The sequence below is a fragment of the Entelurus aequoreus genome, linkage group LG08 (genome assembly GCF_033978785.1).
Source record: "Entelurus aequoreus isolate RoL-2023_Sb linkage group LG08, RoL_Eaeq_v1.1, whole genome shotgun sequence".
NCBI classification, from domain to species: domain Eukaryota; kingdom Metazoa; phylum Chordata; class Actinopteri; order Syngnathiformes; family Syngnathidae; genus Entelurus; species Entelurus aequoreus.
In genome coordinates this window covers 13,105,225-13,122,611 of record NC_084738.1, presented here as the reverse complement: position 1 = coordinate 13,122,611, position 17,387 = coordinate 13,105,225, and the positions used below count along the sequence as shown (strand labels likewise).

Genomic DNA, 17,387 nt, shown 5'->3' with positions numbered 1-17,387 from the left:
AAACCCTGTCAAAATGAACACTGCATCACCGGCGGAGCTGGTGGAAGTTAGGCACCTTGCACGCCTCCGTCTTTCTTCCTTTGGCTTGAGTATTCCCCACAGGTTCCTTAATGGGTTCAGGTCTGGTGAAGACAGACTGCACTTGTCCACTCCATCATCTTCAGCTTCCTCAGGAAGGCACTTGACCATCTTGGAGGTGTGTTTGGGTTCCTTATCATGTTGGGATACAGTCATGTGTCACACTATACCAAGGGAAGTGGGAGGTGGGTCACGCTCCGCTTCTGAATGTGGAATTGCAGGAATTTGCCCCCCAAATAAACCACAGCTACCCAGTGCTGGCAACACTCATGCCAACCATGACACTACCACCACCATGATAGTAGGCAAAAACACTCACTACGTTTCCATGCACTAAATTAGTCTGATTTCTCAAATAGTTAGTTTTTTTGTATTTTCATACCTACATGTGAAGTCCAAAGGTCCACGCACACTCTCTAATGCAGAGGTGTCAAAGTAGTTTTCACTGAGGGCCACATCACAGTTATGTTTGGCCCCAGAGGGTCGCTTCTAACAGTGAATAATATCATTACACAATTTTTTAATGCATTTTATTAGTAGATTTTTTAAAAACTAAAATGTAAAAAAAATATGGTAAGTTGCAATAATTTCACCTTAAAATTTAGTGTATATTATCCAGCACCCCCCGCGACCCCCAAAGGGACAAGCGGTAAAAAATGGATGGATTACTATAAATGGAAAAACAGTACTGCTGTTTTTATGGTAAAAAAAAAAGGCAGGTCAGTTGCCAGAATTTTACTGTAAAATTTACATTTGTTTTTTTTTACTGTAAATAAAAAAAACCTGCAATTTTATAGTAAAATTTTGTCACCTGAGCTGCCAGTTTAAAAAAAAAAAGTTTTACTGCAAATCAACAACTGTAGATTTTTCGGTGTATTACTGTATTTTATTACAGAAAAAAAAGTACTGTTTTTTTCATTTAGAGAAAAATGCTGTAAAAACCACAGTAAATATTGGGGGGTCTATAAGGGGGAGGAGTATATTCATAGCTAGAATTCACTGAAAGTCAAGTATTTCTTATATATATATATATATATATATATATATATATATATATATATATATATATATATATATATATATATATATATATATATATATAAATAAAATAAATACTTGACTTTCAGTGAATTCTAGCTATATATAAATATGTATTTTATTATATATATATACATATAAATCAAATAAATACTTGAATTTCAGTGTTCATTTATTTACACATTTACACACATAACACTCCTCTCTACTCATTGTTGTATTTGAAAGTGCAATGCTTCTCAGCCAGTAGCACAGCCTTTGAAGGAGCATAGGGTATGTGCAGTGTAATATTCTGGGCTGGAGTCAATAACCAGGCGAGGTGATGAAGTTACGTGTCTTTACTTCATACTTCAGAACCGACTCCCACACTTGCCGTCAGGGTGCGCAATACAACGTAAACCGTTGGCCAACCAAAAAGTAACCACAGAACACTATAGTGGTCTGTGGTTACTTTTTAAACCGTTGGCCAACCAAAAAGTAACTTTTTGGTTGGCCAACGGTTTACGTTGTATTGCGCACCGTGACAGCAAGAGTGGGAGTCGGTTCTGAAGTATGAAGTAAAGAGCAGACGTGACGACAGGCTGTCCTCACTCAGGTCCGCACGGACCTGGAGGGGGCCTGCCTTAAGTCCGGCTGGAAATCGGGAGAAATTCGGGAGAATGGTTGTCCCGGGAGATTTTCAGGAGAGGCACTGAAATTCGGGAGTCTCCCGGAAAATTCGGGAGGGTTGGCAAGTATGATACAAGCTGTACAGTGACTACTCTAACAGGATGTATATCCAAGTTTCCTCTCTATTGTATTGTCCCTTGAGTAGTAGTATAAATGGCTGCTTGAATGTGAGGGGTGTAATTGCTTTACTGCAGACCTGGGCAAATTAAGGCCCGGGGCCCGCATGCGGCCCGTTAAGCTTTTCAATCTGCCCCGCCGGACATTCCCCAAAAAGTTTTTTAGATCTTTAAGATTGAAACTGTAGCTGTCATTATGATGTGCTGTGATGTTTTCAAATTACCGTAAATCTTGAACTATACAAAATATTTCAATGGTTGGAATCTGCGCTTTTGCATGATCTACTAGTTGCTATGGTAATCTAGGTCACAGCAGCTTAGACGAGGCACCAAGCAGTGTGGGTGAGGAGCGTTTCCACAGAGTGTTTCCAGAGTGTCAGCCTGAAATGCGGGTGTCAGGGACAGACGCGGAAGGAGATTTTTACATCAAAGTTTTAAAGCTTAGTGATATATCAGATATATCAGATCGTAGGTGTTTTTTTTTACCCTTCACGTTCATATTTCGCTGTGTTTGTTTGTCATTTATGTTGCATTTCGCTTGATTGTAAAATATGTCGATTGAGAGGGGGTGTGACATTCATATGTCAATATTCAGTGTTTTATCGTTCATAGTTAATATTGTAAATCCCACATTCTTTATTTTCATGGACATTCTGGGTGTCTCATTCAGTAAAACAAATGTAAAATTCCATTCCGTTTTTGAAGGCGGTCTGTCATAACGTTTTAGCATTTAATCAGACGTTATTGTGATGTTTTGTATTAGTGTTCATAAAAATAGATTTACCGGCCCCTAGACACATTTTTTTCTCTAAATTTGGCCCAAGTCAAAATAATTGCCCAGGCCTGCTTTAGTGGGTTCTGTATATAACCACAGTACAGGACGAGGTAAAATCACAAAGTTGTCCTTAATATTTTGGTTGCCTTATTTATCTTCTGTACAACATCTTATTAGCTTGTGCACGTGTTCTTTTGAAATACCTGTTCCTTCTTTTAATTGCGAGTCAGTTTGTCGTCCACTTCCTCTCCCCGCCCTCTTGTCTTTGCCTCTGTCCTTCTGCGCTCTGTGCCCGTTCCTTTGTCGGTTCCCCTGGTTTTCCAAGGCCTTCAGCTTACGAGCATGTCTGTGACCCTTGTAGTGGGCCTCAGCCTGGCTCTGGTCGTGACACACAACAAACAAAAAAGCACACACAATCTGGATGAGCAGAACAAAGCCACTGGCATGATTTAATTAGAGAGGGGCAGCATGAAATCAGTTAACTGTGATGTCTCCATCTGCTCCGTCTCTTTGGCTTCACATGCAAGCGTGGCGTTAGGAGATAAATGATAATAGTCAGCGCTTGACTGTGAGGAAGACTCGCAGCACCTTCCTGATCATCACTGTCGGGCTACGCACAAATGAGCGCCAGTTAGGCGTCATGGCATCACATGACCGTCCTCTTGAGCTCATTTGCTCATCTCTCCCCTGATGCAGTGTGACACAAAATGCCCCACGTCTGTTAACACTCAGATGACCTCGCAGGGCTACGACATGCAAACCGGGGGGCTCTGCGGCTGCAGAGATCACAGGGCTAGCGCTAAAAAAAAATTATATAAAAGTAAGATCCATTTCCAGCAAAGACGAGAGCAGCGGAAAAATGAAACAGGCAAAACATTCAGTTGTGATTCCATGCACACAATCACGTTCACATACATTAAATTAAAAAAAAAAGCAAAACCAAGATGTTCATACTAATAAATAGCTCTGAAGTGCTACAACCTAGGCCATCTCAGCAATGACTTAGAAAGGTGCCCCCTACAACAACCAGATGCATATTTTCTAAATGTAATTAAATGCTGGCGTTGAAGGTCCTATAATTAGGAATGTGTCCTACTCGATCCAGCAGATGGGGCTGTGGTGCAAAAAGCTTGTTAATTATTACTTTGAGCCAATATGTACTTTTTTATTTAATGTAGAGCAGTGATTATATTAAAACTTTAACTAACACACATATCTTATTATTATTATTATTATTATAAGCAATGGGCATTTTGTTTTAAATTACTTAAGTGCTTACATGGACAATTAACGATCATTTAATCAACAATTTTTTTATATGAATGTCAAAAAGCGGAAAGAGCGTTTAAATTAAACAAATTTGTTTTTAAAATAAACATACCATTACATGTTCCCTGCATGATCGAATTATTAGCAATAATGGTTCATTAACTAATCATTATTACTATACCATGTCCTTATAATACTGTTATCAGACTAATTCCATCAGCTGCCTGCTGTCCCTGTCCTTTCTCTGCCCTGTGGGTGTGTCCCTCAATGAATAAACATGCCACTGTTTTCTACCTAGCAACAAGTGACCAGAAAATAAAGCAGACCTAATGCTGTTCTACCTGCTTGCTCAGAAAAAGTGTAAATTTTGAACTTTTACTGTGTTATTAAAATCATATACACCAGTGATTCGCAAACTGTGGTACCTTATGGTACGCCAAATAACCACTTAATAAATATTCAAACAGTGTTACTGTTCAAACTATGTGTAATGTTATAGTGGCCTCAATATTAAATGTACTTGTTAAATAAAACATCTGCCTTGCTTTTTTTTAATAAATATTTAGGCTTACTATGCTACTGTATTTTAATGTTGGTCATTATGGTGGTACTTTGAGAGCAAAGTGTTTTCTGAGGTGGTACTTGGTGAAAAACGTTTGAGAACCACTGATATAGACTATCTGTTGTCTTTGCTTCACCTCCGGTGGTAAGCAAGAATACAAACTGGAACATACGAGGCTGAACAACCGGCACACGTTGAATGTTGTTCCACACAAAGCATTCAGCGTTAGGTACTAGATTCAGAGGAGAAGAATCAGCTTCCACCTGCATACTGTCTGGCATGCTGGTGTAGTATGAGTTTACTATGTGCCACCATAGTAAGAAAAAAGACGGGTAGGACAAAAAGTGTGGTTAAAACACACCTTCCACTCTTCATACATAATACCCAGAGTGTGTGCATAGGTGGACCCGATACCTGCCTGCAACCTGGCATCCAACGGCTGCCATCGAGCGGCACTCATCTCAGCTGCGGTTAGCACAGAAGGAGGAGGAGAGTGCCTGTTAGCTAGCAAACGTTTTTTTTAGGGCCCAAGTGCGAGGACACATAAAAAAAAGACAGAATGTCAAATAATTGCAAAATGTACCACGCTTACCTCAACCTGCACAGTTTACAAAAAAAGTTGTCGTTATTCTTGCAAGCTGACAATATAAATGCAAATGAGCATAAAAATGAACTGTAGAGGGAAAGGGAGCTAAACGAATATGAATAGAAAGGTGCGATAAGGAAGGAGCCACACTGATTGGTTTCCTCTCCAGAACGCAGAAAAATGGAAGAAAAATACAGATTGGACAGATAAGAAAAGCCTGCCTCAGGAAAATATCAGTATGCAGGGTAGACCATGTGAAATGTGCTCTATGTACAGTATAGGGTGCAATTGGGTGCACCAAGAACTGTAAGAAGGTGACCTGTATGCAGGACTGTAAGACTTACAGTAGAGTTAAAGCGCAGGTGACAAATATTACAGGAGATAATTGTTCTTCGCCTGGGCGGAGCCATGCCAAAGGTGTGATTGATTACCGCCTTTTGCACCGGATCCATCTGTGCAAACACAACCACAGTGCGCACTTTTAGAATACGTCCAACTTGGATCCAATTGGATGTTAAATCTCACCGTGTTGAAATGAGGAAACAGGCTGAAGGGCGAGGAGCTCCTGATTCTGAGCGGTAGGAAGCGCTCCAGGTGGTTGCGCGGCTGCAGGCTGGCTCTGCCCAACAGGGACAGGGAACCCAGCAGGGGGTGGACCGGGTTCTGGGACAGTGCACCTGTAGCAGGGATCACCACATTATCAACACAAGGTGTTTTCTCGCTGTCGAAGAAATGTATCGTGTTAAGCATTGATCGTAAAAAGATCAATGACACAGTTCTTCTCCCTCTTTTGTCATCCCTTATGACTAATCTCATCACACTTCATTTTCGCTGGTCAGATTGCTCATAATTTACAGCGCATGCTGACCTTTGTCTAAACCCAAGGCAAACATCAGAGCGCGGAAATGATCACACACAGTGTGATACAGAAGGGTGGCATCCTGCGGGCGCCGTGTAAAAGGTTAACATAAAAGTTATCAAAGACATCTTGTATTCTGGTTTTGAAGACCAGGGATGATCATTACCATGACATTCTTTTCTTCATTTTATTCCCTATGGGCCTAAACAATGTGTGCAATCTATAAAAATAGTGTGTACTATTAGTGGGCGTGTTGCATGCGCTCTACTAACATTGGCAAAAATGACATTTTTGCATGTCTACGCGGCTTTCACCAAGGAGACACTTGATCATTTACTGCACATTCATGTTATCATGCTCCTACTTGTGGCGTGTTTCTGTGTTCAAACAAGCAGGAGACATGTGCTACTTTTATAAGCATTTATCATTACTTAAAAACACTATAAAACACCAATACGCATACATTGAATTTGTTTAGCCCCTTAAAGGGGAACTGCACTTTTTTTTGGAATTTTGTCTATCGTTCACAATCATCATGAAAGACATGGCAACGGATGTATGTTTTTAAAGCATTCTAAATAGTAAATAAATGGGATCAAAAGTCAGCTTACAATGGAGCCTATGGGAGCCGCTCTATTCTGGCTATAAAATCCTTAGGGAAAAAAAACCTTCATTAAGGTTTTATATACATGATCTATCTGTGTTGGCCCTGTGATGAGGTGGCAACTTGTCCAGGGTGTACCCCGCCTTCCGCCCGAATGCAGCTGAGATAGGCTCCAGCACCCCCCGCGACCTCAAAAGGGACAAGCGGTAGAAAATGGATGGATGGATACACGATGTAAGTATTTATGTAATGTAGTAAAATGCACATTAATAATAATATTTAATATTTACGTATTTTGATCATTTTAAGCATACGAGGCACATTAATTTAAAAAACGCATCACGATGCTCGCTTTTTTTTATACAACATCACTGATTATGAGTCACTGTAGACTTCATGAGAGCCAACAAACATTATGAAACATCCCTTACTGTACAATGTCGGCTGTCATTAGGATGCCGACTGCTCGTATGTTCATATATTCCAATTTAGATTAAAAATGACTCATAATTCTCGTGAAGAAAAGAGGGGTTGGAACCAAGTGTCGTTCTCGCCATTCCCGGGTCTAAACTGGCTGTCAAAAGGTGCCAACTTTTCGGATTACATCCTCGTCCTTCTACTATCCAGGTGAGAGGCATGATTTATGATCTAGAATAAAGTTTGGTGAGCAAAGAAACAAGGAAGCAGCTCATCAGTCGATCATGTCAACATTGGCACGCAAGCTCGTGATCACGGCGCCGCTATAAATAGTTTGTCTGCGTTAGCGCTTATAATAACAATATCACTAAAACTTGGTTGATATTCAAGTCACAAAATGTAAATGGAGTATTGTTGGCGGTTTTTGGATGTTTTTTATCGGGTTTTATGGGGGAAATAGAGGACCTTTAATTGGCTCCGCTGTAAGCGGACTTTTATTTACGTTTATGTACGTGTTAGATTGCATTTAAAAAAAATACATCTGTCGACATGTCTTTTATAATGATTGTGAACGATTAGAAAAAAGGGCAGTTCCTCTTTGTCACCCAGCATGCAGCTATAAAATTATAAAATTATATTGCTGAACATGTCTAATATTCCTATTTCTGACAAATGTCTGACCAATCTAAGTCTATGAGCACGAGCTGATGAAGCCTACTCGGATGAGCGGCGAAACGTCTTCCAACACAAACCAAGCAGTCCAACTGCGAACGATTGAACGCCCTGAGATGACAATGACCTGGATGAATGAGAACCTTCATATGTATGACAAATATGTTGACACACATACAAAGGACAAATGATTCTATGTCCATCGTCGGTCTTTTCAACTTTAAACATGTTTCAGCGTCTTTTCTTTTAAAAGTAGAGCAAACAAGTATGGAAAATGATTGACTTTTCTCATGTTTGATGCTCATAAACAGACTTTAGGGCACATGTGTTAAACTCGAGGCCTGTGGGCCAAAACTGGCATGCCACACCCCTTCATGTGGCCCGGGAAAAAGCCTAAGAATAATATTTGTCAATAAAGTACTTTATTTTTTCATACTAAATGTATCTGTCCTTTCCATTTTGACACACAAAAATGCATGTACAGCATACAATTGCATATATTTCATAATACTGTATCTAATAATGCAACAAGTATTATATCATTATACATTCTAGCAGGTTATCCATTAAATGGTACACTGTAAACATGACACTAGGTTTTACAGTAAAAAAAAAACTGGCCTTTCAGTGGCCAGAATTTTACTGTAAAAAAACAACTAAGGTACCGTTTCTCCATTTACAGCAAAACAATAGATTTTACCATTAAAAAAGTGGTACCGTTTTTATGCTGTAAAAAATAACATGAATTGCCCTTTCCTTTCCCTTATGTGGGCTCTGAACCGAGGATGTCGTTGTGGCTTGTGCAGCCCTTTGAGACACTTGTGATTTAGGGCAATATAAATAAACATTGATTGATTGATTGATTGATTGATTGATTGATTGATTGATTGCATTGATTGAATTGCCATCGCATCTGTGTAATAATATTGTGAGGCGAATCCATATACATTTATGTTCATATATTATTCAATCTTACACGGCCCTCTGAGGGCAACCATAACTGCAATGTGGCCCTCAATGAAAAAAAGGTTCAACACTGCTCTAGGGACACATTACTAGTAGAACATCATAATCAGTAAAATAACATCAATAAAAATAATAATCATATTCAGTGAAGTGTTAGAGAGCGAAATATCAGATGGAAAACGCCACAGGCAAATGTACCCAACACTTGGCCTAATCTCCATGTCAATATGACTTTCGATGATTCCCACTCATACACAAATCTAAAATTAATCTTATTAATCTCTTTCACTGACAGTCACATAACACAGCTGGGCAAGATGTTTAATTAACTGAATTTAGCAAAAGTTGCCATCAGAGGTGGTAGTTTGCAAAATGTAAGGAGGCCCTTTTGACAAGACGGCACCGCGTCCACATTGCACTAAGTTCCACAAAAGCACCATCGCGGCTGATTTAAAAAGATGAAGAGAACGAGTTAGTAACACTTGTTTAAGCCGCTCTTGCTGGGACTTTGTGACACCAGTGAGCCTAATGGCTTTTTATAAATAGTCACTCATTGTGGTGGGACTTCATGAACCCATGAGGGGCAAAAAAAAAAAAGTAGAATATTATTAGAAAAAAAAAAAGTTGCGGTCGCCATGTTAGCAGTGGATGATGCAGGTAGTGAAAAACGAGCAACATTTTAAAGCGCATGTAGATGATATTTGAAATGATACTTCAAATACAGCAATTGGTATCTTGTGGAGTTGATACAAAAATACATCAGGAGGTTGCCTACAGCCACAGTTGCTAATGTCCATGTTTTTTGATTCGGTGATAATTAAGACACCACAACAGTATTTATTTCCTTGGTGGTGAATAGCGGTGTTTATTGCAGCATTTACGGTATATATACTGTAGCAGTGGTGGGCAGTCAGGGCCAGCAAGGCCTTCTCTGCTGGCCTAACATAACCAGAAATCCTGATCATATTTAAAGACAAAGGTATTTTTTAATTTACATTCCCTAAATATCTAAAAGTATTCATATTCTCTTCATTTCATATTATGCTCCTTCGAGCACTGTTGTTTTTAGGTTATAGAGTTTTTATCCAATCAAAATTCAGCTAGCTTATGTTGCCATGCTGTACCAAATCTGCCCGAGGCCTTCAGAATCAACAATGCAGGCGTATGTGCACTTTCAGTGAACGGGCACAAACATTTGACAGACAGTTGCGATAGCCGATCAGATCATAAGTTGTTGTCAGTAAGGCCTTCTAGCTGGACTAAAATATATATTGTGATGTTACAAACAAGGTAACATAAGAACTCCTTTACCCATCATGCAACAGTAGTGAGCAGTGGGATGTTTTTGATGAGCACGCTGTGGAGTAAACTTTAAGATCTCAGTCAACACGCCTCGTCTGCATCTTTTATGATTAGACAAGACAACACATATTTGCAAGGCCATTTTCAAGAAGGATATTTAAAGAGAAACTACATCTTGTGAGACCATCTCGGCCAATCTCGGTAGCTCGAATGGGTTCTATAAATTGTGAGTTCAGATATTTTATTTCTTTATTTTTTCACTTGTAATATGTTTTTTGCAATTTTAACTTTGACAGTACAACATAAGATATGTTTTAATTGCTGATGTGGGTTTATTGATTTTTTAAATGCGCCAGAAAATAACCCGTTTTATACACTGTTGAGGTGATTCAATACGCAGTAGTGCGTAAATATGTTCCTGTATAGTATTTCTCCAGCAATGAACAACAAATCAATGATTAAAGTGACATGCTTGCCATTCTACGATACACCATTTGTGGACATTAATAAGACAGCCATCGAAGCACATTCAATCTCTTTATTAACCAGAGGTAACACAAACCAGGAAAAATAATAAACAGAGCTGCCGTAATTTCCAGCAAACAGCCGCTGCTATGCTAACAAACATAGCTGAGCTAAAATCCTGCTCGGAGCACGCTCTTGCTGACCTCACACGTCACTGGGCAACAGGCATCACCTTTTAAAGGCACACATGCACGCACACACACTCTGCTCTAATGAAACGTCTCTCAACTGCATATGCCAGATATTATATATATTTTTTTAAAGTAACGCATTAATTACTTTCCCAAGTAGTTACTTACATTATTAAAGATTAATTCTTTTAGTAATTTAATTACTTTTTTGGGAAAGTAACGAGTAACTATCATTAAATACCTTTTTAAGTAGTTTTCGGAACACTGGTTAAAATAAAGCAAAACTGTACCACAAACTCAGGAATGAAACACTTATTGCATAATTTATCTCAAATTCTTTGCAATTGTCCACAGCTGTTATTTTTATTGGCCTTCGGCACATTTTAAAATCAATTCATTTAAGATTGGTATTATTCATTTGATTTGTCACCTGAAAAACAAAACTACATTAAGATGTTGATGATTTGTTCCAACACCTTAGCATATATTGACCTAGGGCTGGGCAAAAAGACAAAAAAAATAGCACAATATATTCTTTCATATTATCTGATCTTCACTATCACAATTTTTTATGTTGTTTTTAACCTGCCTGTTACGTCGGGGTCGCGCATGTTTGCGCGTGGATCGTTTCCCCAAGATGCAGACGGAACTCCGGAGGCAGTGTGCAGGTAGGAAAATGATTAACACAAGAAGAGCGTGCCGATTGCACGGGGAGCTAAGGCAGAAAACTAGCACTGGACAGCTAACATAGAAACAGGAATCAAAGGAGTACTAACGTAACTTGTTGCAGGAGCAAACAAAACAGCCAGACCGAGTGTGGCGAAAGGCAGGAATAAATAGCTCTCTGATTAGTCCCCGGGAGCAGGTGAGCGTCCCGAACACTAATCTGAGGCAAGTGAAAATAATCAGCACCCATGGCAACCAAGAAACACAAATCCAGGGGTGCTGAAACAGAACTAAGAGAGTCTTAAACTAAAACAAAACACGATCCGGGCAACGGATCATCACAATGCATGATACAAAGCATCTGTATTAAAAAACAAAACAAACTACAGATTAGTTCAACATTTTTTTTCCAGTAAAACACATGTATAGTAAAATATAAAATATTTCAATAAAATATTTTAGTAAAATATTTAATATTTTAATATAAAATGAACTATATTACTTCTTTAGATGAATAAACAAATGTATTGTGTTGCAGATTTTTGAGGGTGCCAATATACCTTGTACATCGGCTTGATTTGCTCCATATCACTTCGACAGCCCAAACCACCGCCACAAAACCGACATTGAAGTAGCTTTTTTCTCAACAATAGTCTCATCTGTGGGGGATAACCGAATTAAACCGCTCACGTCTCTACTCGCTGATCTGCATTCATTCTTTTTCTCTATGCAAGAAGATGGTGTAGGTCACACAAGCCAATTTTTCTAATTTCGAGTTGGCATAAAAGATTATGAGGACAATAAAAAAAACTGTGAGAAAGGCTTAATCTCTATTATTGCCAAGATTAGTCTCTTGGTGACTCAGTACCATACAACAATTGTGGAAAGAGAAACTGCCTCGAGCAGGGAAAATGGAAAAAAAGAGGAAATAAGAAGCTTTCATTGTGGCGAGCCAGAGCCGAAGCATCAGTAGGAAAGGCCGCTTTGGTTGTTTTCACGGTGAATGCATTTCCTCAGATCATCTGTCTGAGTCAGGTTCTCTGTCATCGTTCTCCACCAACTCGGGGTGGTGGAGGCTCATTCTCATTTCTCAACCTTCTTCTGCTGCATTCAGAGTTTTAACAAAGAAAATGTTAAATGACTTATTCGCTGTAGTCTACTTTAGGCAGGGTGACGGATTCAGTGATACAAAGCAGAAGCCATGTGCGGTACTGAAGTCATGTATAGGACGACAAAACGCAGATGGAAAATATTGTTCTGTGAAGGCAGTTTTCATATGACACTGCAATAGTACTGATGACGTGTTATGATTTGGGCGTCGAGAGAATAGGAATGTATGTTAGATGATGCCTGGCCAAAAAAAAAGTCAGACACTGTAATATTTGGTTGGACCAGCTTTTGCTTTGATTACAGCACATATTTGCAGTTTAGCATCCTTGCATAGGTTTTTCGCCAAGATTGTGACGCCCGGGTCTCATAATAGCGATAGCTGTCGTGATGCCAATATGCAAAAGTCAGCAGGAGAGAGCGTGCAGTTCAAAATGTATTTGATCTATGCAAAAAACCAAAGGTGAGTGCAGCGGGGAGTGCACTGAAGCATAGGGAAGTACAAACGCTAAACAGGCTACAACATAAACTAATAGAATGCTGGCACTTAACAAAACAGTTTACCTCTCAGAAAAATTATAAGCAGACTAAACACAAAGACATCCACATAACACAATGTTCTGACAACCACAGCAGCATCAGCTGAACTTAAATAGACTAAACTAGATCTGCCCGCGGGAAGTCCGAAGTTAAAAAAATAAAATTAAATTTAAAAAAATACAAATAAAATGTTTTTTGTTTTTGTTAAAATTTTTTAATCTGTCCTTTCTTATCCATTTTCTACCGCTTGTCACTCTATGTGTCTTCTAGCCGCTCAGGCAAATTATATTGTCTAAAAATGCATTTTCCTATCCATAACAGGCCAAAAGTTTGGACACACCTTCTCATTCAATGTGTTTTCTTTATTTTCATGACTATTTACATTGTAGATTGTCACATCAAAACTATGAATGAACACTTGTGTACTTAACAAAAAACGGTGAAACAACTGAAAACATGTTTTATATTCTAGTTTCTTCAAAATAGCCACCCTTTGCTCTGATTACTGCTTTGTACACTCTTGGCATTCTCTCGATAAGCTTCAAGAGGTAGTCACCTGAAATGGTTTTCAGCCCGGCCCCCGGCCAAATTTTTTAACCCAATGCGGCCCCTGTGTCAAAAAGTTTGCGGACCGGTGGACTAGATTATCAACTCAGAACAGGTGCGCTGACAAAGTAAAGGTGCTGCATAATATACCAAAACAGAAGTGGAACCAAAATCCGAGCACTAAACAGGAACCAAAAGCCGGAACACAAAGCACACACACGAAACAATACACGACATGACAAAAACCTTGTTTTGATGACGGCATATTCGGACCACATTCTAAGTTTTATTTTAATTTAATTTATTTGTGGCGGCCAGATTTGGTGCTACCTGTTCTGCCTTGGCTCCTATACACATTATTATGGGACCGTCTGACTGTCTCCGCACAATAGATGCTTGCCATCGTAAGACACCTCATACACACCTGGTCTGCCAGAGAATAAGACGACGTAGCAGCAACAGAGATTAGGGTTGCCAATTTAGTGAATTTGCCACAAAATTTAGAACTAATTTTGATCTAGTTTGTCTTTTTAAAAAAGTGACTAACAACAAATATAGCGTCGTTCTCTAGTCTTACTGGATACTTCTGGAGACTCTGACATGAAAGCATGTACTGCTCTTCTTTTAACGAGCAGCAGGGCCTCCAATTTAAAAGTACTTCGAGGCATGTGACAAGAATGTGCGACAGTTAAAAGTAAATGTTTATTTGTAAACCACAACTCAGCATTACAAATGTATTACAGTCTGTGGGAAACACGACTGTCTTTTGACTTTTTAATGATAGTTTTTAACCAGGTTTTAGTAGTTTGAGCAATCTTTTGATGTTTTCTCAGGCTTGATGCACGCCATTATTTTGACCCTTTTGAAACAGATGAACGGTTTTTCATAACTACTCACTACGTCAGTTAGGCTTTAATAACTTAAGATGAAACAATCACTTATGCCAGGGGCGTCAAAGCTGTTTTCATTGAAGGCCACATGGCAACAGCTGCGTTTCCATTGCAGTTTTTCGCCAAAATAAAAGTGATATTTCTAAAATTTAGACAAAGTACATTTGCGACTTGTGGGTGTTTCCATTAAAGGGTGTTTTGCGTCATTAACCGTAATTCTCGTAAAATTTCGTCCTGCGAGACTCCACTTTGAGGAAGATAGACGCTTTGCGATTCCATGGTTTCGGAGCTGTGATCACAATGGCAGCCACTGCTGTTGCCGTGATTATCAATAGAAGACGAAGGCAGCGGGTGATCGCTTAAACCTTGAGTTTGACACTTGTGATTTATGCAGTAATTATCCAAAGGGAGAATTTTACCTATTTGCGCTGTTAAATTCAGGTGGTGTCCTTTTTTTTGGACAGTTCAGTGTACAGTTAAGTCTGAAATTATCTATATCTTTGGCAAATCTGGACTTATTTTTATTCAACGACCAAGTTTTTCATGATTGGAAATGACACAGGCATTTCTTAGAAGTTCGTAAGAGGCATCATTGTGAAAAAAATATTTGTCCGATTTTATTTACAGTTTAAGAAAAACTTTATGTTAAAAATTGGTATAAATAATTTGGGACTTGTCACACAAAAACAGGCAAACTCAATAGTATATCAGCAATAATATACTATTGCTGTAAATATGCCTACATTGTGTTGGCTTAGTAGTGTTATGATGGCGTTCAGAGCTTGGCATTTATCAAACTAAGTTTTGCAGGCTGAATCAGCCTCCATTAAAAAGCAACCCTAAACTAAAATGTTAAAAGATGCCTGATGGTTATGGACACTACTCAGGCCTTGTCTTTAAAATAGACTAACTAGCTTCATTGTGACTGAGGACAATTTGGGTCAAGTTTAACGGGCAATATTATCCCACGGGTAGTTACTGCCCGTCCGTTTAAGCCCACACAGCCACAGCGGGTGGAAGCTTCAAGCCAGTTGTACCTGCAGGGTACCAAACAGCCCACATCAGGCTCCCAGTGGTAATCTGTCCTAGTTTCGACTGGAGCACCGTGGAGCCATTTTCACCCCAAGGCTCCACAAAACTGCTACTGAATTTGTTCAAGGTGAACTCCTCTAACCAAAGAGAAGCAGCAGGATTGTGTAAGCACCACAAGTCTGCCGACAGAAACACATACTGTACATAAGGTCTGCTTTACGTATCCCACCGGGCATCCTCCAGTTTACGATTCATATGTCGCACTAATGATGTTCAACAACAACAATAATAACAGCTCAAGTCCAACTGTTCATTTTGGAAATTACATTGAATCCATGAAGGAAAAAATTGCCACAAGATTTCAATTAGAGATAAAAAAATTTGAGAATATAAATATTGTTACAAACACGGTAAATTGGAATGTGAGTAAAAAAAAACCTGCAACTAATGTTTTGCGCACAAAAACAGAGAAAAGCATCCCCTAAAAAAAACAAAGTCATCTGCAATGGGCTTTTGTTTGCTGTCTATTACACATTTTGAAAATAAACCATCATTGTTATGCAAATCACACTAATGTCCACTACGGAGGACACCGAGTCCCAGGAGGAAAATGGCGGAACATGACTATTTTTGCACGGGTGCTGCTCATTAGGGGGTATGCATCTTTGAGCACAAAACTATTTGATTCGATTCCGATTCATGGGGTGACAATTCGATTTAGAATCAATTCTCGATTCAACACGATTTTTGATTGAAACCCATTCTCACAGTATATTATTTGGTATGATAATTATAATGAAACCTTTTCAAAACCGGCTACAGGTGAGAAAAACTCTTTCTAGTTGCATGGAGATGGCCTAAAAAATATTTTAAAAAATGTATTCTCCAAAAAAAAAAAATTGACAAAATGTTTTTGTTTTTTTAAATCCATCCATCCATCCATTTTCTACTGCTTGTCCCTTTTGGGGTCGCTGGAGCCTATCTCAGCTGCATTCGGGCGGCAGGCGGTGTACACCCTGGACAAGTCGCCACCTCATCATGGGGCCAAAACAGACAGACAACATTCACACTCACATTCACACACTTGTGCCAATTTAGTGATGCCAATCAACCTATCCCCAGGTGCATGTTTTTTGGAGGTGGGAGGAAGCCGGAGTACCCGGAGGGAACCCACGCAGTCACGGGGAGAACATGCAAACTCCACACAGAAAGATCCCGAGCCCGGCATTGAACTCAGGACTACTAAGGACCTTCGTATTGTGAGGCACATGCACTAACCCCTGTGCCACCTTGCTGCCTTTTTTTTTTTTAAATACTTTTTTAAAATTGTGAATAGACTTAGAATTGGGATAATAAAACAAGAATCACAATTTAGAGGGAAATCGATTTTTTAAAGGCCCTATCTGCTCATAATAATGAGCTTGACACATCCCATAACTCAAGTTCTCCACTGCAAAGACAAAGGACAATTTGACAATGTTGACATCTGTATGGGGGAAAAAAGCAAAGCAACAAAAACTTCAGATTTGACGGATTCCTTTTGTCTTTAGCGTAGCGTTATCTTCAATTTTCCTTTGCGGTTTATGTGTTTGGCGGTCGCATGTCGTTACAGCATGCTGATAACTACTGTTTTAGCAGATGTTTTGCATCCATGACAGATCAACAAGCTAAAAAGCTAATAGGCAGGGGAGTCAGCATGAATGTACGACCAGGGCTGATCAGATGGAGCCAGTGCCCTTTTGAAAACATTTTGTGATCAAGAACACTTAAAATAAACTGCCGCCATCTGCTTGAATTGAGATAGGCCAGCCAAATCAAACCTGCTGAATGACAGCCGTGCCAGATGTGTGCCGCACATTTAACAGACATTTAAAATCTGTTTGAAAGCATTATGTCCCCTCTAAGCTGGGTGATTAGCCGCTTTCTGGGCTCAGTAGTCTTCACAGAGCGCTGAAAAAGATGATGGATCATGAGTTAGCGCTGAATCGCAACATCTTTCTGCAATGAAGATGTTTATCAAGTCTATACTGAAGTATA

General features: G+C 39.3%; 1 protein-coding gene across 2 annotated transcripts in view; it reads right to left on the bottom strand.

Moving 5' to 3' along the window:
* Positions 1–17,387, bottom strand: part of LOC133655427 (zinc finger protein 385D-like) — an 83,066-nt gene that overhangs the window by 9,016 nt on the left and 56,663 nt on the right. For both annotated transcript variants that reach the window (XM_062055596.1, XM_062055597.1), the window contains 3 exons: positions 5,619–5,770; positions 5,438–5,545; positions 2,880–3,054 (listed from right to left, as the gene is read on the bottom strand). In XM_062055596.1, coding sequence (XP_061911580.1) covers positions 2,880–3,054; positions 5,438–5,545; positions 5,619–5,770 — 435 coding nt within the window. The remainder of the gene's footprint in view (positions 1–2,879; positions 3,055–5,437; positions 5,546–5,618; positions 5,771–17,387) is intronic.